The sequence below is a fragment of the Pyxicephalus adspersus genome, chromosome Z (assembly GCF_032062135.1).
Source record: "Pyxicephalus adspersus chromosome Z, UCB_Pads_2.0, whole genome shotgun sequence".
NCBI classification, from domain to species: domain Eukaryota; kingdom Metazoa; phylum Chordata; class Amphibia; order Anura; family Pyxicephalidae; genus Pyxicephalus; species Pyxicephalus adspersus.
Genome location: NC_092871.1, coordinates 72,199,144 through 72,221,984, shown reverse-complemented (window position 1 = coordinate 72,221,984; position 22,841 = coordinate 72,199,144). Strand labels below are relative to the sequence as shown.

The 22,841-nt window shown below is 37.5% G+C and overlaps 1 protein-coding gene across 2 annotated transcripts in view; it reads right to left on the bottom strand.

Moving 5' to 3' along the window:
- Window positions 1–22,841, bottom strand: part of OLFML2A (olfactomedin like 2A) — a 156,260-nt gene that overhangs the window by 96,110 nt on the left and 37,309 nt on the right. For both annotated transcript variants that reach the window (XM_072429917.1, XM_072429916.1), the window contains one exon: window positions 8,002–8,265. In XM_072429917.1, coding sequence (XP_072286018.1) covers window positions 8,002–8,265 — 264 coding nt within the window. The remainder of the gene's footprint in view (window positions 1–8,001; window positions 8,266–22,841) is intronic.

The window sequence follows — 22,841 nt, the reverse complement described above, 5'->3', positions numbered from 1 at the left end:
CTGAACTCACTGTCACCATGCAAAATTATTTCTCGGCTGTCATTTCCTCTCAAGCATCCAACGCACGCAAACTCTGCCCAACAATTGACTCCCTCCTAAACCCCACACCTGCTTCCCCCACAACATCCTTCTCTGCCCAAGACATTGCCACCTACTTTAGAGATAAAATCGAACGTTCGTTCACCGCGCATGCTCAGACCATGGACGATCAATGAACAACCGTACACACGATAGATGGTCAACGATCGTCATCCAATTCGATCCGCCGGTCCGGTCGTTCATTTCCAACGACTATCCTCGTTCGTCGGCGTCGTTGGTTACTTTTTTTACGAACTATTTTTGCCCAATCGATCGTTCGTCGTTTGTTCGTCGTTCATTTCCAATGATAAAAATTGGAAGTGTGTACGCAGCTTACAGACCAGGGTCATAAATTTCCCCTTATCAGATAGTTCTTGATCTGACAACCAGCATCCTCTAGTTTATGACACCAATTGTAAAAGTTGGAGTTTTGTGTGTCCATGGTTAAAAACTCATATAAGGCTAGCAGAGTGGTCTTTGATTGAACTCCGAGATGTATTCTGAAACCCATTTATTAACAATCTTAATATTTCCAATATACCATTCTGTATAAAGTAGTAGTTGACTGATTTGTAGTTGGATTGTTATGGTGATTTTGAGACCAAGGACTAGTCTCCTAGGCCTCAGGAAAGCCTGGAACCCATAGTTAGCCTGTCCTGGTGAAACATAAGTCCCAGACATGCCTAGTTTGGTCTCTGTGAAATCCTTATGTTGTGGTGAATAATAATCTGGGGGTTTGGCAGGTCATAAAACCTGTACTTGTGTAATTATTATTAATGGCTAGAACAAGGGCATTTTGGGAACTGTTCACAGAGCATCATACTCCATGTGGACACAGCCCTTCAGACAGCCCCCACTCGGCTGTCATTGGATTGTTGTATTAGTCCCACCTCTGTTGTTGGCCTAGAAAAAGCCATGTAATTCTAGCAGGGACAGCTCTCACTGACATCATCTTGTTGCTAAAGACAACAGCACTGAAACATTGAGCACTGCAGGGAGCCTGTTGACCCTGGCTAATACATTGGACTTTACACAGCAACCTTGACCAAGGCAAACCAACTCTACCTAAGTATTATTTCACCGTTTTCCCTTTTATTTTATGCTGTTGCTATAGTTCTGCTATTATTCTGGTATTGTTCTTAGATTAGTCTTTATTTTTCTATAAGTTGTTTATGCACTGTTTTTGTATGTCTTTTCTTATTAAACACTATAAAAAGTGTAAGCTGAATCTCTGAATGCTCTAAGTAGAAATAGTGTAACTTGCTAACCAAAAACGCTATTATAAACATTGGGATTGCTGAGACATCCCTGTCTGGAGTGGCAGCAGGTGACACTAAAGAAGCAGAAGCATAACTGCGGTTGTCAAAGGTAACGGTTCATGCTTCCGTCTAAGCACATGGTGGCAGTCTACCTGTGAATGTGTGTTTGGCAAGGAGTAACGGCGTTGTTAACCTTGCCCCATGACATCCCCTCTTCAGCCTGCTGGTGCGTGGACTATTGCTGTGCATGCTGGAAAGTCTATGCGCAGGGGAGCGGGCTGAGTGGGCGTTCGTCACAGCCTCTGCTCACTGAGCCACTCCAACCATACCCACCCTATCTACTTGTAAATCATCACTGGCCTCCTCCAGCCCTGTTACTGTGGACAAAGCCTCTTCTCTCATCATCTCCATCTACTACCTGTCTGCTTGACCCAATTACCTCTGATCTACTGTGCCCATTCCTCCACCCTGGCCCCTGCCCTAACTGAACTATTCAACCTCTCCCTTTTTACTGGTATATACCCCTCCGCTTTCAAACATGCCATAATTCTCCCTATCCTGAAAAAACCCTCACTGAACTTCTCCCTACCCTCCAACTATCATCTTATCTCCCTCCTCCCATTTGTTTCCAAACTTCTTGAACACCTTGTCTACAAAAGACTCACCAATTACCCGAGCACCAACTCTCTCCTTGACCCTCTCCAGTCTTGTTTTCGAGCTGCCCATTCCACTGAAACAGCCCTCACTAAAGTGGCCAATGACCCCGTCAGAGATAAGTCACAAGGCAACTTTTCCCCCCTTCTTTTCTGCTTAATCTTTCCCCTGCTTTTGACATGGTTGCTCACCCCCTTCTAATACAAATCATGTGCTCCATTGGTATCAGTGACACTGCTCTCTCTTGGGTTGTGTTCCTATCTGTCTGACCACTCCTTTCAAGTTTCTTTCCATAGTAATTCCTCCTCTCCCACTCTCCTCCCTGTTGGTGTTCCCCAACGGTCACTCCTTGGACCGGTTCTCTTTTCTCTGTACATATCCTCCTTTGGCTTACAGTACCACCTGTATGCTGATGACACTCAAATCTATCTGTCCACCCCTGACTTGTATCCAAGACTCCCTCAGTCCTGGATAAGGTCTCAAGCTGCCTGTCAGCCATATCATCATGGATGTCTGACTGATTCCGAATACTCAACCTGGATAAAACAGAACCCATCATCATCCCCCCCCCCCTCAAATTCCAAATCTCCCCCTGACATATTTTTAACTGTTAACAACACTGTTATTCGGGCATCAACTTTGACTCTGCGCTCTTATTTACCCCCCATATTCAGAACATTTCCAGGTCCTGTCACTTTCATCTACGCAACATCTTCAAAATCTGCCCCTACCTGTCCCCAGAGATCACAAAACTCCTTGTACATGCTCTTATCATATCTTATCTGGATTACTGTGACCTCCTCCTCCTTGGTATTCCACTAACCTGACTCTCTGCTCTATAGTTATAAATGCTGCAGCCAAACTCATCCATCCTTCCCACCGCTCCTCTTCCGCTGCATCTCTTTGCAGTTCCCTACACTGGCTTCCATTTCACCTTAAATCAAATTCAAGCTCCTGTGCTTTGCCTTCAAATCCCTACACAGTTCTTGTCCCATCAACATTTTTGACCTGGTAAAAAATACTCCCCCAGCCACTCTCTCCACTCCTCCAATGACCTTCAACTGACTTCCTCACTCATAAGCTCATCCACTTCCCACCACTACATATCTCCCCTCCTATTGTGTGTTTATTCCCCCACCTACTAGACTGTAAGCTCTTCGGGGCAGGGTTCTCTCCTCCTCCAGTGTCACTGTCTGTATTTGTTTGTCATTTGCAACCCCTATTTATTGTACTGCACTGTGTAATATTTTGGTGCTATATAAATCCTGTTTATTATTATTAAAAATAATAATAATAATCTGAATAATGTGCATTTACAAGTGTATTTATCTTATATGGCAAAGGAGGGTAAGTGCTGTTAAATTTATATTACATTCTGGAGCCTATTTAGAACCCATTTTATTGCCATACATTTTAAATCTAAAGAACCCAGTTTTGTTGTCATCTACCAATTACTTTGGGCTTTTGTAGTGCATGTACTAGTGTTCTCTAGTGTCCCACTAAACTACGTTATGTTTTAACTCAGACCTACCTTGACTAGCACATTTTTAGTCACATTAAAGTGACAACAGCCTTTTTCCAAAGAAAGATAAACACTTTTGAGTTCTATTCTATAAATTTTTATTCATAAGGAAATAGGACTACATGAGAAACATCTAGAAATTAAATATATCTTTGTTATTATGGCAAAAAAAAAAATATATATATATATATATATATATATATATATATATATATATATATTAATATATATCAATGTATTAGAATATTAGAATATAGAAACAACTAATGGGAAAAACTCCATGGGATTGTTTTAGACTCTCATTTTCTATGAGAAATGAACTGGAAGTTAGAGAAGACAGTGTTCAGAATATTGACTCTGTGTTCTGACAGACAAAATTAGAAAAGCCTCAGGGAATAAAAAATAGAAAATCCTCAATTGTATGGGATAAACTAGACCATCCCAAAGCAGACATGTTCCTATGACTTCCCACGATTGGGATAATATTAGCTGGTAAAAATATACACTCACAATAACTGCCTTAGTCCCCAGAGACAGTGCCTGGAAGCTGTTAACAATTAGTTTGTTCCATGCTTTAAAAAAAAAAGAAAATATGATAGAAGTTGACTGTAGTATTTTACAGCACGTTCTCAAGTTGTTTTGCAGCAGTAACACAGAAGTGGCCTTATATTAGTTTAGAATGTCTTCACATTCTCCCTGCTGTTTGTAAGAAAATCCATACAGCAAACACAGTTTGTAAAAATCTCAAACTACATTTTTATGGCCAAATCTAAAAGGTCAGTCAAAATGTGAAATACAAATATAATTTCTCCACAATGCTTACAGATACAGTGTACAAAAAAAAACAGTCATTGCAAGGGAAACCTGGAATTGGCTAAATAAATATATTTAAAGGTGCAAGACATTTAGAAAAGGTAAAAATTCCCTTTAAAAGATGTTTTATAAATAAATTTAAAAATAAATATTACCCTCTATATACACATACTATCTAAGAATGTATTGTGTTTCTGCAATACTTCAGGCCCCAATGTTCCCACATACATTTCTGCTGCTTCTCTGGTTACCAACTTCTGTCTGTTACTGCCTATGTTTACTTACTGCTTAACCTGACCTTTAGCTTGTTCCTGTCTTCAAGGTTATATATTTTTCTAGAGGTTCGCTTTACAGCTGCCTGTTTAAGTGTGTCTAAGGGCATATAACCTAAAAGCTGTTCAATTTTCACTACTCCTTTTGGAGTGGCTTCAGACTCTATGTTTTGGTACCTCCTTCCATGAGCTACAGCACAGAGTACCCACACCTTGGATACTTATCATTACTTATCCACTTCCACTGCATTCTGATCCTATTTGACAATGTCTAACCAATGATTATTAGACAGATAATGGCTTTGTGTGACTTGCCAGTTCAATAAGTATGTGGTGAATACCAGATTAATTATTATAAATACCATTTGTGGATTGTGTGATGTGGACTGGTTAGAGTGTATTGATAACCGCAGCAGAACTAGCAATGACATATATGTGGTAATGTCTGGTTTAACACTCATCTCTGTATGTGTTTATTTATTATGAAACATTTCTGGTAGTACAGATAACAGATACAGATAATTGCATGCTTTTATTAGGTCTATGATCTACTAGAACGCCAAGATCCTTTTCTTTTTTTTTTCTGTATCTCCTAAACAATATGTCAAAAGACTTGAGATTTTCAGGGTGCACAGAGAACCCTCATAGCTAGCAGTACCCTAAATTCCATCTCTTCACCTTAAACATCTTTCAAAATATGGGGGTAATATTTAAAAAAAATAGTTAAAATTGAACATCAGGGTTGTTGTTTGTAAAATAAGTGTGTCTAGAAGCCCAAAATAAACATACAAATTATGGACCCCTGGGGTCACTTACATAGCAAGGAGGTGCAAACCCCAAATTTTTACCTACCTGTCACAAAACTAGAAATGTCATACTATACTACCTGTCCCATTCCCTACTTTGAACCCTGTTTTCTATGGAACGAGGAGATGTACAAAATCAAAAATGTAGGTGCAAGTGGGAGACACCTGTTACTAACACCCCCTAAAATTTCATTGTTAGGCCATCGTCAGAACATAAAGAACTCTGCCCATCAAAAAAATCTACCCTGTTACAGATTGCTGGAGGCTTCTAGAACCTGAACCCCAATTTCTCATGAAGGCCGGGATACAGGTGAACAAAATTAAAGGTGCAGTTGAGGGACACCTGTGGCTAGCACCCTCTAAAATTTCATCATCAAGCCATCATCATAACAAACTCTGTCCATCAAAAAAATCTACCCTGTTCAAATGTAAGTTTCTTAAGATTCAATCCCACAATGTAATATTTGATATACATAATTGTGTGTAATTATGGTTGCTGAACTTTAAAAAATAGAAGTATATACAGAAAAGATTACTGATTACTTTAAACATGAGTATATTAAATCCAGTGAAATACAATAAATACTACAGAAATTTTTAAAATAAAACATGATACTAGGGGCATAGTTCAGTGTTTCATTTATTTTAAAGTAGGCCTACACATGCACACTGCACTTCTGTTTGTTGTATTATGTTGTTGTAACAGGTACAATAAAAAAAAAACTAAAACTTTTAAAAGTTTATAAGCTGTGTTATGTTTTGTGGCTCCAGACTATTTTTCTTTAGTGGAAGAGGAGGCAAAATGGCTCTTTTGATAGTAAGGGTTGCCGAACCCTGCACTAACCCGACTCTCTCCTCTTCAATCTATAAATAATTGCTGCAGACAGACTTATCCATTCTTCCCACAACCATCTTCTGTTGCCTCTTTATGTAGTTCTCTTCATTGGCTTCAATTTCACCTTCATATCCAAGCTCCTGTGCTGTGCCTTCAAATCCCTCCAAATTTCCTGTACCATTTACCTTTCCGACCTGGTATAAAAAAAGTCTCTTTGCTCTTTCAATGACCTCGACTCTCTGAAATGGTCTCCCTCGTCCTATTTGGCTTGCCCCTACTTTTTGCTCATTTAAAAGATCACTCAAAACCCATCTTTTTAAACTTGCCTACCCGTCTTCTTCTGTCTCTTAAAACTATCACTACTTCCCACCACTCCATATCTCCCCTCCTATTATGCGATACCTCCCCCACCTCCTAGATTGTAAGCTCTTCAGGACAGGGTTCTCTCCTCTTCCTGTGTCACTGTCTGTATCAGTCTGTCATTTGCAACCTCTATTTAATGTACAGTGCAGCTAAATATGTTGATGCTATATAAATCCTGTTAAGTAATAATAATAATAATAATAATAAATATAAAGATTATACCTCCATAGTACTTTTAAATGAATTACTCAAAATCAGAACTCTTGAAGATTTTCCTTACTTCTGCTCAACTCTTTCAATTTTAAACTAACTTTATCTATCATATTTGACTAATGCTCTTAAATATTTATGCATTCACATCCTTCTATCAACTTTTTACACTGAACTACACAACCCATATATAAACAAAATACCATGGACATCACAAATATGCTTGAAACACACTACCCGAATTTCATGTAATATTAACCTTGAAAATTAATATATTCCCTTGTTTCCTTTAAATTTTCCGAACTGTGACAATCTATGTCCCAACCTCATTACCTAAAGCTGGACAAAAATGCATTTGAAGATATATTTTGGGAATCAGAAACCTAACCAGAAAGGGGGATGATGACTCTCTGACATGACTATTTACTACAAAGCTTCAGTGTTGATTGGACATTTTGTTTGGCATCATAATGCCTTTCAAAAATTGTGGGTTACTATAGACCCAACTTTCTGGGCTCAAACCAAACAACAGAGGTTTTTAAAGATGGTACTAAGCATCAACTTACAAACTGGGCCAATGTTATTCTAAACAAATCTCACTTGTAGACCTAGGCCTATGATCCCTTTTTGATATCCCTCTTTCTCCTCCACTATCCATCAGCACATTTTTTCACACTGAAAACACAAGGCTCAACCCAGAATTTCCAGGTCCCCAGACAGTAAATTACCTTTTCTAACTTCACTACATGAATTAACATTGTTTGCATAATGACAGCTACAGTCATGGCCCACCTTTCTCAAGACTATTTGCTACTACTACCATTCGCTGAATTGCTCCTTACTCATGTCTTTCCTTTATTCACAAATGTTTTCTCCCTGAATGCAAGCATTTATGCTTGGAAAAATTAATTTGACCCCTTCTTCCTTACCCACAGATTGGGACAAATATTTGATCCACTGGTATTCCCTCTCCATGGAACATGGAAGGAGCCCAAGAAAAAACAAAACAAGATACCAAACAGATGGTATAACTGGCTTATTGTTCTCAAGGAGTTAAATCCTATCCCCTTAGATGCCTGCTGGAGTTGAATCCACCAAGTCTCCCTTATATGCATATACCCACAAAAAAAATAAAAAATTAAGGTGTACCTAACTTTATCAACACCAAAGTTTGATCTTTATGATATACCTTGAATAATTCAGGGGCCTGTTTCTTCATTTTCTCCATTTTCCATTCATTTTCACAAGGGTTGAGAGATGAAGGTGGTGCAGTACAAGAACACTTGCAGTCTGATCCTGAACTTACAGTCTCCACTGTATAAAAATCTTCCACTTGCATATTGCCATCCTTAATACGGGTACAAGCCTCTTTGCTCAAGGGTCTCAAAATGCATTTGCAGCGACAATCTGATCCCTCTGAAATCATTCGCACATGGTCTGTGTCTCCGAATACCTAAACATTTTAATGAAGAAGAAATAAAATAAATTGAAAGAAGAAATAAAATAAAATAAAGTGAAAACTTTGGAAAAACTGCAGCCAAAAAGATGGTAAATGAAAAGACCCTTAGTGCAAGTTGTAAAAAAAAGTGGAATGTATGACAAAGCTTTATTTACATTAGCAAATGGAAAACTTACAGTTTACAATCGACCTGTGCTATTCTGTTTCTTATTGGGCAGAAGAAAAGATTTCCAGACAATTACTTTTAATGTACCCGACTATGGCATAAAATTGTGGTGTAAATGACGTGGTTAAAATGAAAACTCTCACCCCATTTCTTCATATCTGCCCTGACATATCTCTTTATTGTTCCCCTATTCACCGGTGTTTAAGCTTGATCTCATAACACAGATATTTAGGAAATCTTCTCTGAATCCTACTGTAAAACCAACTATCTGTCTGCCTTCTTCCCTAATCTTCTGCAGAAAGTTTGAAGTTCAAGTAAATACCCTTTTTAGACTAACCTAATTTATTTAGAATGAAAACTTTCATGATGGCATGAATCTCCTTTTAAGGTTTTATATAATTTTAAACCCCAGGAGTTACAGAGAAGTAATATACTAATAGCCATGATTAACTTTTAAATAAGAAGTCCAGACACAATTTTTTTATCTAGCTATATACTAGGGAGGCAAAAAAATTAAACTCATTTAGGTATGCCGTTTTTTTTTAATATTCATGATAATTGTAAATAGGTATAGGATAAGGAAGCACTTAGGAATGATTTTGGGATAATTGACAAGGACATAAGATGTAAGGGGCTAAGACACTCGTTTTTTTTTTTTTGCAGCATTTAGATAAGTACCCCCATTTTAGTCATCTCATTACCACTCCCATCCACTGAAAAGTAGTAGACCCAAAGGAAGGGATAAATAAAAAAGACAGGCTACAATACCATCATCATCATCTGTGATGCTGAAATTTAAGGATTCCATATCCATTGCGGCTAGGATTGATACTACAGGTACCAGGCCAGCAAATTTGTCACAGAAGTGATAATATGTAGTTATAGTTGTAGTTAGTTGTAAAGAATTCCTTCCTGTCACTGCATATTTTTAGCTTGTTTAAAGTTTCATTGAACAGAATGTCAGTAATTTTAAAAGTAAAACTATTTCGGTTTCTAGTAGGTTGAAATAAAGAATGAAAAGAAAGCCAGGATGTTTCAAATGCGATGAAATGTATTAAGAGAAACAGTTTCAAAAAGAAAGGTTGTCTTTCTTATGCATACAGTTACAATATTTACAAAGATGCTGGTTCTTCCCACCAAAGTCAACTTTGAGGGGGGTGCACAGCAAGGCCTTGCACTAGACAATAGATTCCTGTTGGATTTTATATATATAGGTAGATAGAAATCTTGTGTCCCGAGGCGTTTTGCCTACTTAGGCTTCCCCAGGGGACTTGGTAAAACACATAGTATAGCTGCACATAAACATATAGTATACATATATAAAAAAAGAGGGAAGGGGGGGGTTTGGATAAAGACAGGCTTTAAGTAGGCGTAAATGTGTCAACAGAAGACCTATGCTAGTGGTAGTGACAATATTAAGAACACAAGGTGAAAAACAGGTCAAAATTGTATCATCTTTGTCATCTCATATAGACAATGTTCTGTAGAAATCCTGATGTGTTTCACTCTATTGGGGCTTCCTCACAGGATTGAGTCTCTTTGTGAGATTGCTGATACCTTTAGAGTAGAATATGAAATGAACAACAGCTAGTACTCAAAATTGTGAAGAAGAGGTAAAACCAAAACTTGAATAGGAGTTTGGATGTTATAAGATGTCAGAATCTCTTAAGGCAGGTAGCACGGAATCACCCATAGCACTGTGTCTAAGTGACACCAGGTCTTCAACAGGGCACCCCGCAAAGAGTGATGGGCCAGTAGCCAGGAGTCTCTTTGCTGCAGGGGGTCACCAGGAGTCACCCCACCTGAGGAGGAAGGCTGAAGCGGCCTCGGTGTAGAGACAGGTGGCAGGCAGATGCAGTCAGGTTCTAAGCACAGGTGAGGGCAGGCGGCAGACAGGCAAAGTCAGGTTCCAGGCACAGGTCAGGTCAGAAATCACAAAGAAATCAGGAGCAGAGTATCAAGGTAGCTAGTGCAAAGTTACAGCATCAGCCTCCATTACTGCTGAGACTAAATAGCCTCTGCCCTTTTAAGGAGCTCCTCCTCCCTGTGCTGTGTCAGTGTGAGCAGAACAGGAAGTGCTGCATGTTCTGTCAGCCAGAGACAAAGAGTGAGTGCTGCGTTTGGTAGCTCCGCAGGGTACACAGGCACCGGATGCAGCAGGATGGTTTAGCAGAGACTGCTGTGGGAACCGACAGGTATTGTGACAAAAGGTTCATTGTTTTAGGTTGTTAGAGTATTTTAACCGGCCCATTAAAAAAATGTACAAATACCCAGGTCTATAATATCAGGTGTTTTGGGTATGTTAGTTTTGATGTGCCCAGCAAGAAGTAGTTCAGTCTACGCTGGGATAAATATTAAGTATTATGTAGTGGTTTAAGCCTGATATATTCGAAACTCTGAATTTAGTAAATGTTTCCGTCTTGCTTAAAGCGTCAGGTAGGAAGTTAAGGCATCAGATTGGAAATGGAAGTGCAGTAAGATTTGATCTTTTATTTTTGGCTGATGTGTAACAGTGTCGTTGGCGGATCAGTGGCAGCCGTCCAAAATTTTTAAAGCAGAACCCCAAACATCCATGACAATCAGACCAGCAATATATATGTGAATACAACAATAACCCAAATCCCTCCTTCTTTCATTTTAAGATCAAATTGGTGTCGCTTTTAGTGCACCCTTTTCTCTATTACATCTCTTCATCATTTATAAGAGGAAATCTCAGTGGGTACCATACCATCTTTATGTAAACTGTTATCACGCTTCTCATAAATACTTGCTACATCAATACCTTATATACTTATACATACCCTACCCATTAGCAGTGGGATACATCTTTTACTCTTGTATAATCGATAATTTTAAATTATGTGAATTTATACCTTATGTATTTGTTTTCTTTCTGAGTCTTACTCAGACTCAAAGATTTAGAATATTGCAGCCGTTGGGGCAACTTTAGGATTAGGGGTATCCCCAATCCCCCTAACACATTGAGGATGTGTGTCACAGATAACAAGGAGGGGAGGGAAACAGAAAGGTAAATACAAGGGACTAGGCCTCCAATGGCTAGGGAAAAGGGAATGGTCACCCCTTACAGACACCCTAACCTAGCCCTAACTCCTGACAGTATGAATATCCCCTGATGGTGGGAATACTCATACACTGGAACCTAGGCCCTAGTAGCCCTGCATAGCCCTAGGAGTAGTGACTGGGCTTGAGACTACTGGTTCCTTCCCTGATGAAAGAACCGGTGTCTCCCTGAGGACTAGTAACAATCAAAGAACAACAAAACACCAAAAGTAGTTTAACTTATCTTAATAGCAAATAGATAAGCAGGAACTCTGGAGAAGACAACACACCAGCTCTTCACATCCCAAAAGTGAATATCAACCGCATAGCATGAAGTGTGAGGCCAGACTAAATGGAGGAGCAGTAATGACCATCAGCTGCAGCTGATAAAAGGGGTGTGGTCATTACAAACAACAAACACAGAAACAAGTAAAAACAAAGAGACCGTCATATAACCTCATGTGCAGCTTGTCTCACAGATCTTCTAACTTCAGTCATGGAAGGGACCGTGACAACGTGTCCTCTTTTGTAACTGTCCTGATGATGGAACTCTTACCTGATGTCCCTGTGGGCAGTTTAGAGTTTGATATAATTCATAGGGCAGTGGGCCTGAAAAGGTAAGATGGCCCCTTTAAGGGATATATTTGTAAAGCCTGCTTACTACAACATCAAAGGAGTGACTCAGGTCAAAGGGAAAAGAACCGACCTCTCTTTTCAGTCTTAAAATTATCAAGTTTTTGTTGAATTAGCGCCGCAAGCCATTAAAAAATGAAGAGCTTTGCAATCCTACGTTAATATACTTAAGGAAAAAGACCTCAAATTCTGTAGGGGATTCCCATTTCGGTTATATTTCAGTCATGATAGAAAAACCCATTCCTTTTCTACATCAGAGAAAGCGCAAGATATTTTTGCCCATTTGAATATTATGCCATCCTGAAATTTAACTTCACCAAAATCTCAGAAGGGATCCCAGGACCCTCCTTGGTAAGAACCACTGTGGGATCAGAAAACAAGTGTTAAACACACCAGTCCCAATCAACATAATCATTTAACACAACTCTCTGATACAAGATGATAGTCTGTGAAGCAGACTGGACTTGATTTTCCTTTTTCTCATTATTTAACAGGAATGATTATGTGTTATTTCATAGGTGTTGTTTGCACATATGTATATATACAAGGATCATAGATATCAGAGATGCATACATCGGGACAATTTAAATAAAGCAACTCACATTTGGATGTGGTTGGCAACCCTAATCCCCCCCCTAATGATTTGATTTTTGACAAAACTGTTTTCTGCTTAGGCAGCTTTCCCATGGAGAAAGTTAATTTTTTTTCTTTTTTTCCATTTTTTTCTTTTTCTTTTTTATTATATGTCGGGTGTGTACATCATGGGTTTTATATAGAGCAGTATTCCTTATGTACACTTGATGGCTATGACTTATGTTAATATTCCCTCACATAATTTTCAGGACTTTATGTCTCCCAATAAGAAAGGCTCTAACTATTATGCATCACAAAATAGCGGTATTGTATGTTTACAGGAAACTAAGTTCTCTATAACTTCTCGACCAAAATATTTACATAAAAATCATCCCCAGTTTTTTTATGCTGCCTTCAGGAAAAAAAAAGATAAGAGTATCAATAATACTTCATAAAAATACCCCTTCTCATGCGATGTAGATTGCAGACCCTACGGTTAATTTTCTTTTGTTACGTGATAAGATTTTTAATATGGAAATATTCTTGGTCTGGACTCTGGAGAAATGCAATATAACCAGCACGTATAACAACATTTGCTTCCTTCCTTAAATAAGGGCCATAATTAACACCTGCTACACAGAATGAACGACCTCACTATTTTACCTTCACATTGCTAATATTTTAAAAAACCTAATATTCCTCTTTCTTTACTTTTTGTAAAGGAAAACCATACATTTGTCTTCATGTTATGATTTGGAATAAAACATGCAGTGTTCTCAATGCATTTTCTTATGCAAGTATGGAAATAAATAAATTCACCTTTCAGATTTATTAACTTTTTTCAAACAAACTGCTATTATTCTGAACAAAACTGTAAAAGACCAGTTTGGTCTGCTGTCTGCTCTATTGGTGGTTTGGTCGTTATTAGAGTGAAATTAACAACAGTAAGTTAAATGTTTTTTTTCAAACACATCACCAAAATTTAATGGTAAATTTCCTGTTCATGAACGTACATATTGTGATGTCTCTGATCACGGTGCCACTCCAGCCCTTTCCACCCCTTCCACCTTTATACTACTAACCTTTGTTACTCTGACGAAGAGTAACATAGGCTAGACGACGCTAGATGAAGGCATGGTTTTAAAAGCTGACTAGCAAATACAGGCAAGCCATCCTATATCTATCTGAAACACAGGGGCACAAACTTTCCACTTAGTCTTAATAACTAGACACATTCCCTGTCAGGCCAAGTCCATGGATTAGAGCACCCAATGCTGGCCTTCAGTCTTTAAGTTTTGCTTTACAGTGTGAATGTAAAAGTGCTTGAAAATTTAAGGCAATTGCAATGGTTGTAGTTAGAGTTATGTGAATATATATTCATGATTTATTGAACAAGAATGAATGAATGCATGAATTGGTAACCTAATTCTGCCTGGAGTTATAATTTAAAGTATACTTGTGTCCAAATCACAAGCATATATTGCTCTATTTTTTACAAGCAGTAAAACATTTTAAAAGAAGTGTTAATTCGCCCCTATCTACAAGCATTGCAGAAATACAATTTGCAACCTTGGCATAGAGTTTTTAAAGAGAATTTTTTTTGGCAGCGTCTTAACTCTCTCATCTAACCAGCAGATGTTTCTGAACTGAAGTGTAGACAACTGAAGAGTGAAACAAAGTTCTGGATTTATTGTTGTGATCTTTGAAAATGACTACCTTCTTAAATTAAAATCAGCTAAAGAGTTACAGAGCGGTGTGTAATGTTTTTTTTAATACTCATTAAGCACAAATAAATAGTTTAATGTCCATAGTTCAGAAACAAATGAACTTTAAGAATTAATATTGTCCCAGTGACCCCCTCTTTTTGGAAAAAGATTTACTACTTATAGCTTTTTTTAAGGATGCCCATTTTGAGAGATCCTTCTACAGGATTGCTTATGTGTACAACTGCCTTTTCTCACCACTATGCATTTTTGAAATATGCAACACATCCTCTTGGGGGCTAAACAATCTATAGCTGGTGCCTGTTCTTTTCCTTGCCTTAGCTACCCAAGAGACAGGTCTCTTGCACATTCACCCATAAAAAACGCACAGCTTTATTTTCCAATTCCATGAACAAATCTGAGGTTATTTGGTCTCCATGTGTTGAGAAAATTCTTCCTTTGATCGATCCCAGCTCTACATCTAAGTGTTTTACATAGAACATCCCTCTTTGTATATAGTTCTCTGATCTAGATCCCCCTATTCTACCTTTTCCCTTTCCTCTTCCCTCTGTGGTTCACTCTTGCCACTTCCTTTTCTTTGACTTTTCTCTTGGTGCTCTATTTTCCGCCCCCTCAATAGTATGTATCTTTAGGCCCTTTTCTTCCACTCAGCCCCTTCATCCTCATATCACCTTTCTGGCCTCCTCACAAGCCTATAGGCTTTTCATCCTTCATCTGGTCCTACTCCCTCTTAAGCAGTTTCTAATATATCATGTTCTTTTTTTTTATAATACCTAGTTTTATCTACTTTCCCATTGTATCTCTAATAAAATTTTTCTTAAAATGTATTATAGTTCATAGAGCACCTGCATTCATATTCTGCAATTCAGTATCCTTAAAAGTGTTATTTTATTTTTAAAGTTCAGTTAGCCATGACGACTTCTAATCTAAATTAAAGTGAGGATAAACAAAAGGGACTTCTATGTAACATAGCAGGTAAACCTTGATAGTGCCCAGGCTAATATAAGTGTAATTCAAAATAGATGGAATTGTTTCAATTATACAATCAGAACATTTAAAATATTTTACTGCACCTAAGTAAATTGGTATTCAAAGTAGTACCTAATTCTATACTCCTATATCTCTTTATACCAACGCATTTCACCACCAAGGGTTTCCTCAGGAGATATGGAGAAGGGCAATATTAGACTGAAATGAAATGATATGTATCATATAATTATTTAGATCTTTTTAATCTTTCTCATCACGTGAATATCATAGCTAATTAGTATATAAAAATATGATCATAATATTTTTCAAAGAGCATGATGGTACAGTATGAATAAATACATATATCAATGAAGAAACAACAGATACATCACCATCTAATGATTTTTACACAATAGTTTTGAAAATTTTTAAGAAAATGGTTTCAAGGTTTATCATATATCAAGGTATCATACACTGGTAAAAAAAACTTACTGTGCAGATTTAGGTTTTGGAGGTTTGAAATCTCATAAAAACAGGTATAGTCCTTTTGTTTTGGTTGCTGCCCTGCAAGGTGGAATATTAACCACCTGGCCGTTAAACCCGACCATGTTCGGGGTAAAAACACTTGCAAAAAGTGTTAAACCCGAACTTTTCTCACCAGGTGGTTAAAAATGTAAACAAACGTTATATTGCAATCCGATTGTCATACATTATATGACAATCGGATTACAACTGAAAGCAAATACTTACCCGGTCCCCGCAGCTCCTCCAGCAGCAATAAAAGATTTGCTATTGCTGCTGGCATCTGCAGTGAGATGTGAAGCACCATGCAGAAATCCTACATTGTGCTGTGCATCTCTCTGGAGATGCGAGCAGCAGCAGCGTCTCTGTCTGTGTCTGTGTGAGCAGGGCAGGGAAATCCCCACTCACATCACTCGGAGGATGAGTCATCTTCCAGTGATGTGATTGGTGATGTATGGGGGTGTGTCAGGGAGGGAAATTTAAAAGCAAATCACAATGTAATCTGCTTTTAAATGGTTTTTACAGTACAAAAACACCACACAACATGAAATAAAAATAAAAGTACATTTTTAATTTTATATTTTATTTTTAGATTACATTGGTGTCTATTATTTCATTATTTTTTTAAATTATTATTTATATTTATGTATTATATTATAATTTATGATTATAATGTAATAAAATATAATTATCATACCCGGGGGTTAATCCTAAGAATTACAAGCCCACAATATAAACAAAAATTTCTATGCAAAAAAAATAGGATAGGATTTTATTAAAAGTACATTTTTTTTTTACATGATTGTGTGTTTCAAACTTTTTTTTTTAATTCATGATATCTACTAGACCCTTGTTCCGACATATTTCTGTAAGTTACAGGTCTACAATTTAAAAAAAAATTTCATGAAAAACAGTGTACCGCTTTTGGTACAGAAATCTAGACATCAGTGTAACGCCCAGGAGGTTAATGAAAGAGGGAATTTAATAATCATAAGAAATGGATTCTTAGATATAATACAATAGAGGTGTGTGAAAGAGCTTACATTAATTACAGTTGTGCCTATGCAAGTTTCTAAGGTCTTATGAAAATATGAACTGAAGAGACCTGGATTAATATAAACAGGAGAAAGAGGAGCATATATTAATAATGATTGATTATAAATGAACTGAGAGAGACCAGAAACACCATAGGTAGAAAAATATTTATGTGATTACCTTAGGTATGATGTTTATCCAGGAAAGACTGAATTAAATATCAATTGGTTCCCTAGGTGTTACAGGGAACTATAATTCAGAGTCATGCCTTCCATATGATTAGAAAAAATGCTGTTTTTATAATGTTTAGTTGAGGTGATCCATAAACATAAGCTCAATAATAGGGAAGGTAATATAAATAAAAAGTATATACAATTAACTAAGATGTGATTGCACTATTGAAGCTAAATTGTGTTAATTTTATTATTAATCATGGGTGTGGTGGTTAAGGGGCACTCACTCTAAATGTATTTGATTGCTGCTGATTGATTCCCTTCATGTTGTTAGCAATATAGGAATGCTCTGATTGAATTTCGGTCATATTTATGTATCTACACAAATATCAATACCAACTGAGATACATTCTAAAAAGCTGCTGTCCTCGTCTGCTCTCACCCTATGGGTGGCGCCAGAGGTGCTACAAACCTCAGGTACATCCACATCTGAAGGAGAAAATTCTGAAAGTCTGATTGTTTAAAATTTGTATGAACATTGTGACTTATAGTGAAATTATGTATTTTAATTATAGATATCCCTGTCTCTGTTCCTGAAGAAGCAGATTTAATCCGTGAAACATTTTTCGAGGGAACCCCTCAGACCTCCATTTTGTACAATCTTCTAATCAACTACTCCGCCACCCATGAGATACATAGCCATCACCACTCTCCCCTCCCCACTACCCTCATAACTTCATGCAAACCTCTGATCAGGGTGGTGCCCAGGCAGCAGATGTGATGCTTGGATAGATGGAACGATAGGGGGTGCTATGACTTCTCAATGGTGGTGTGATCCCTGAGAAGGGTAAAGGCACAGAAGCAGCATGGTTTTCTTCAGAGCCTCTAGAGGTGAGCATATTGCGCTGCAGACTGCTGCCAGGTTGCAGTCCTTGGGCACACCAGGGTGGGCAGAAGAATGTACAGTACTGAATAAATGATCAGTAGAATAGTCAAAGAAGGCCTGGGTTGAGGCAAGCAGCAAACAAGCGAGGTCAGAACACAGCCAGAGGTCATGTACCTGAAATAAACACACGGGTCACCAAACACACAGGGGAACACAAGAGGCACAGGAGACAGGAGGACTCGAAGCACAGGTGACATGGGGTCACCAGAGACACAGAGGAACACAGGAAACACAGGAAGACACTGGAAACACAGGAACAGCAACACAAAAAACACACAAAGCAACAGGCAAGAGGACAGCAGACTGGAAAACACACAATTTGGAGACAGCTGAGTTAGGAGACACATTGCACAAACACTGAGAGCTGTGTGGGCCAGCTAAATACTAAAAGGGCTAATAAAAGTCCTGCTCACAAAACTTGGAAAGACACACCCAGGGTCATAACTGCTTCCATGTCCAGGAAAGAGGCGCCAGCGCATTAGTAAGGAGGTAGAAGTAAATGTGACAGCAGATTAGGTAGAAGGAAGTAAATGTGACAGCAGATTAGGCAAGATGTCTGTTCCCAACTTCCACTGGCCATAAGTCACATAAATCATGTACTCATGTACTGGTTATGTCATGTCACATAACCAGTACAGAGGCACAGAGTTATCTAAGATAGACAATTTTCCCTGTATGTGCTATCCAGATGCAGTGCTTATGGCAAGACTGCATGGGTTGAAGGCTACTGTTGACCACCCTAAATCTTCTAGCTGAGTGCCCTGCTAATCAACAGTCTAATTTTTAAAATCACCTCCAGTAGGAAGAAGTGCATGATTGGCTGGTTGAGTCAATAACCTATTTACTCCTGAAGATACACCTCTTCAATATTTGAGAATGAGAACAAGAGAAAGAAGTGGACCCCTTTGATTTAGCTCTGTAAAAGGTGTATGTTCCAGGACATGGAGTCAAGGAAGGCACACTACAGTGAGGTTAAATGGACAGAGGAGACCAAACAAAACAAGTTCTCCGTCAAAATGTATCCAGATGAGGGGAGAAGAACAGGAGACACTTAATACCTCCTATAACACTCCACAATCCCTAATTTCACTGTTTCACAGTAAAAATATATTTATTCTTAACTTCAGATCACCACTGCCTAACAAAAAATTTTAACTTTCCTCCCTAACCTATATTAAGCCTTCTTTTCTCCTTACAATTTCATATCATCCTATCACCAACACATAGATCATGACAATGACAACTTACCTTTCCCAATTAATTTGGATTTACCCCTTTCATTACCATCTTTATTGATAATTGAGCAAAAAGATAGAGAAAAAGGGTTTATTTAAGCAAAAAACATTTTTTAAAGAATTTGTTTAATCTTGCCTACGTAGAAAGATCCACATCATTTGCATGTTGGCAAATATTAACACTTGTTGTGGTACAATTAGGTAAAACGTTTGGGAGAATGGGTCTAGCTTCTTTAATTCATGGATACTGTGAGCAATTGCTATTTCCAAAGTGTTTTGTACTTATGAACGCATTCATTCTAAGACCTATGAGAAATTCAAAACACCAGTTGGGTACCATGTAGCTACAAAACATAACTACCACCCCAACATGAAGAGCTTTTTTGCTTTAGAACACAACCAAAATTACACCGGGGGAGGTGATCTGGACTCCAGACTACTGCAACTGGAAACAAAACAGACCTTAGAGCCACAGCACCTCCAGGGCTTAATGACATGCTTAGCTACAAATTCTTTCTGTAAATAAAAAAATATATATTTGTGCCACACCTAATTGTATAGATATATTACCTACTTTTAAATTACAGATTATTTTAACCCATCATTCCTACAAGTGACCTCCTCTTGAACTAATAAATTTGTACATGTGAATTGAATAATAGTTGTCTGCATTACTTGTAGAGACCAATACTTTAATAATTTAGCTTTTTTATTCCTTTCTATAACTATCTGTTATGACATTCATAATTGCATTATAGCCATAATATGTAACTTATGTATGTTTTACATAGCACTCATAGGGCCTGATTTATTAATCCTCTCCAAGACTGGAGAGGATACACTTTCATCAGAAAACCTGGCTGATCCAGCAAACCTGGAATGGATCTGGTCCAGGACGGAAAACATTTGCGAACAGGTAGCAAACAACTGTTAAGAAATCTGTTCCAGATCTGCTGGATCACCAAGCTTGAAAGTGTATCCTCCAGCCTTGGAGTGCTTTAAAAAATCAGGCCCATTATGTATAAATAGTATATTTTTTAACATTCTAAATGCTTACCTGGGTTACATCCCTATTTGTGTATACTATATGATTTGTTGAATTTATACAGCAAATGTAAAAATTTTTCTTCTTCTTTTGTCTAACCCGATAATCGGTAACAAAAAAAGTGCACAACGACGCAAATGAACGAAGATTGTCACTAGAAATGAATGACCGCCCCAGCGGATCTGATTAGGCAATGATTGTTCGCAATCTATTGTGTGTTCGGTCGTTCAGTGATCGTGGATGGTTCTGCAGTACACTTTCTCCTTTACATGTCACTTCCTGCATCGTTCAACTGTATGAACATTATTGTGGATTATATTTGAATGATCGTATCGTTACACCATATACAGATTGGGCACAATACGATTGTTTGTTTTCTAAGGACAATTATTGCAATAATGCAGTGTGTACCTAAGCTTAACACACTAATTCAAATTAGCATTAAGTTTTATCATACATCCTCTATTTACATGCATCTTACACAAAAGAATTAAACAAATCCAAACAGTGTGTCCCTCAATCTGACTTTGTCAAGCCGTGACTTATGAGGGGCAAAGCACTGGTGTTTCTACATGAAGCATGAAGGAGGTGCCGTCTTTCACTGAACACCTCTGTCTTCCGAGTTGCCCCTCCAATGACTGTGGACAATTGTCCACAGTCCCCTCCCCTGCAGCCATCCTGACCATCAGGACCTGGATGTTGCTACAGGGAGTGAACTGCCATTCTGACAAGGGAGAGGGCCCAGTGACATCACTCGTTCTCAGGATGCTAGCTCAGCCAGGAGGCACTACTTTTATTCATCCACAACCTTCCCTTAAGGTAATAATTTTCTTGGTTCATCACCTGGTTTAACACATAATCCTACAAAAAAGTTCTGTATTAGGTGCTCTTGAAACATTACAACAAGTTGATTTATTTTTCTCACCCATCAATATATATTCAATACCCACGCATTAACTATTTCTGACCCTGGAATTTATCCATTAGGATTCTCAACAACACTCAAAACTTATGTTTGAATTGCTTTCTCAACCATTTAAGACCTGCTAAAACAACCTCAATTATTATTACCATAACCTCCATTATTATTACCATGTCCACACACATCCTTCTAAATCTGTTTAATATAAATGCTTATTTTATAACAAGTTTTGTATGCTACTATTTATATAGTAAATAAACAATTCAATATTTTATATTTTTAATAATGTTAGCTACTTGTCTCAAACTCCCCTGAGGAAGCTAGTTAGGCGAAGCGCTTCAGGCATAAGAGACTTACGAACCCTGTTTAAAGTTTTTCAAGGAGTCTACTCCCTTAAGGGTAAACAAGGACTCTAACAAACTAGATACAGCTAAACTTGTTTAATTATGCATCCCAAGAACCCCTAATTAAACTGTGGGACAGGGATAATTATCAATGCAAATCAATGTAACATTGGTGAATTGAACTTGTAAATATCAATTTTTTGTTAATAAACTTTATATAGAACATCAGGATAGACAAGTGTGTTTTTATTAGGCATTGAACTATTTTATTACTTGAACTGTATTCAGTGATAACTTCTCATAGAATATCGATCAGTATTTGCGGTTTTGTAATGCAGTATCACTGTGTTTGCACAAAGTAGGTTACCAATGTCTAGTGTCAACTTGACTGGTTGATTAATGGATCATTGCTTAAGAGATCTCTACCTTGTAATATTGTATATATGTATTCTATGAGAAGTTATTACTGAATACAGTTCAAATATTTGCATACAAAAAACCTGCTTGTCTATTTTTTTGTTCTCTATATATATTTGGGCTTGGCATAACCCCTATAAAGACAAACTTCACTTTTTCTTTTGCCATATTATTCTTTGTAATTTTATTTTTTCATATTACCATTGCACTATTACATCACAATGTTTATCAATAATGTTAATGTTCATTGTTAACAAAATTCTGTTAATAAACAGCCTAAAAAAACCCTTTGTGTTTCTCTCTATATTTTTGCTCAATTATAAATGATTATATAGTGGTTAGCACTTTTACTTTATGCTACAAATAAGGAGGATAAACTACTAAATCTTTTTTCTACCATCTTTTTTGACTACCTCCCCATCATAGCACATTATCATTCTGATTACAGCTTCTACAGCATTTCTACAATGTCCATTTAAAAACAAACAGTTTACTGCAAAAAAAAAACAACTTAGTTATAGAAAAACTAAAGAGGATGCAAAATAACTTAGCCATAGAAAAAAAATTAGTACAAAACTAGGCTAGAAACTTTCTTTCTCCATCTTTATTTTTTTACTTTTTCATTACAGTCTACTCCAATTTTGTCCTAAGATGTGCAATATCCAACGTGTTCCATCCATTTTTTATCCATTAATGTGCGGGGGTTAAACAGCCCCTTTAACCTCCTTGCAGTTAAGCCCGACCTTCGCTCGGGCAAAAAAAAACTGCAAGGATGGTTAAGCCCGAGATTTTGTACATCCTTACTT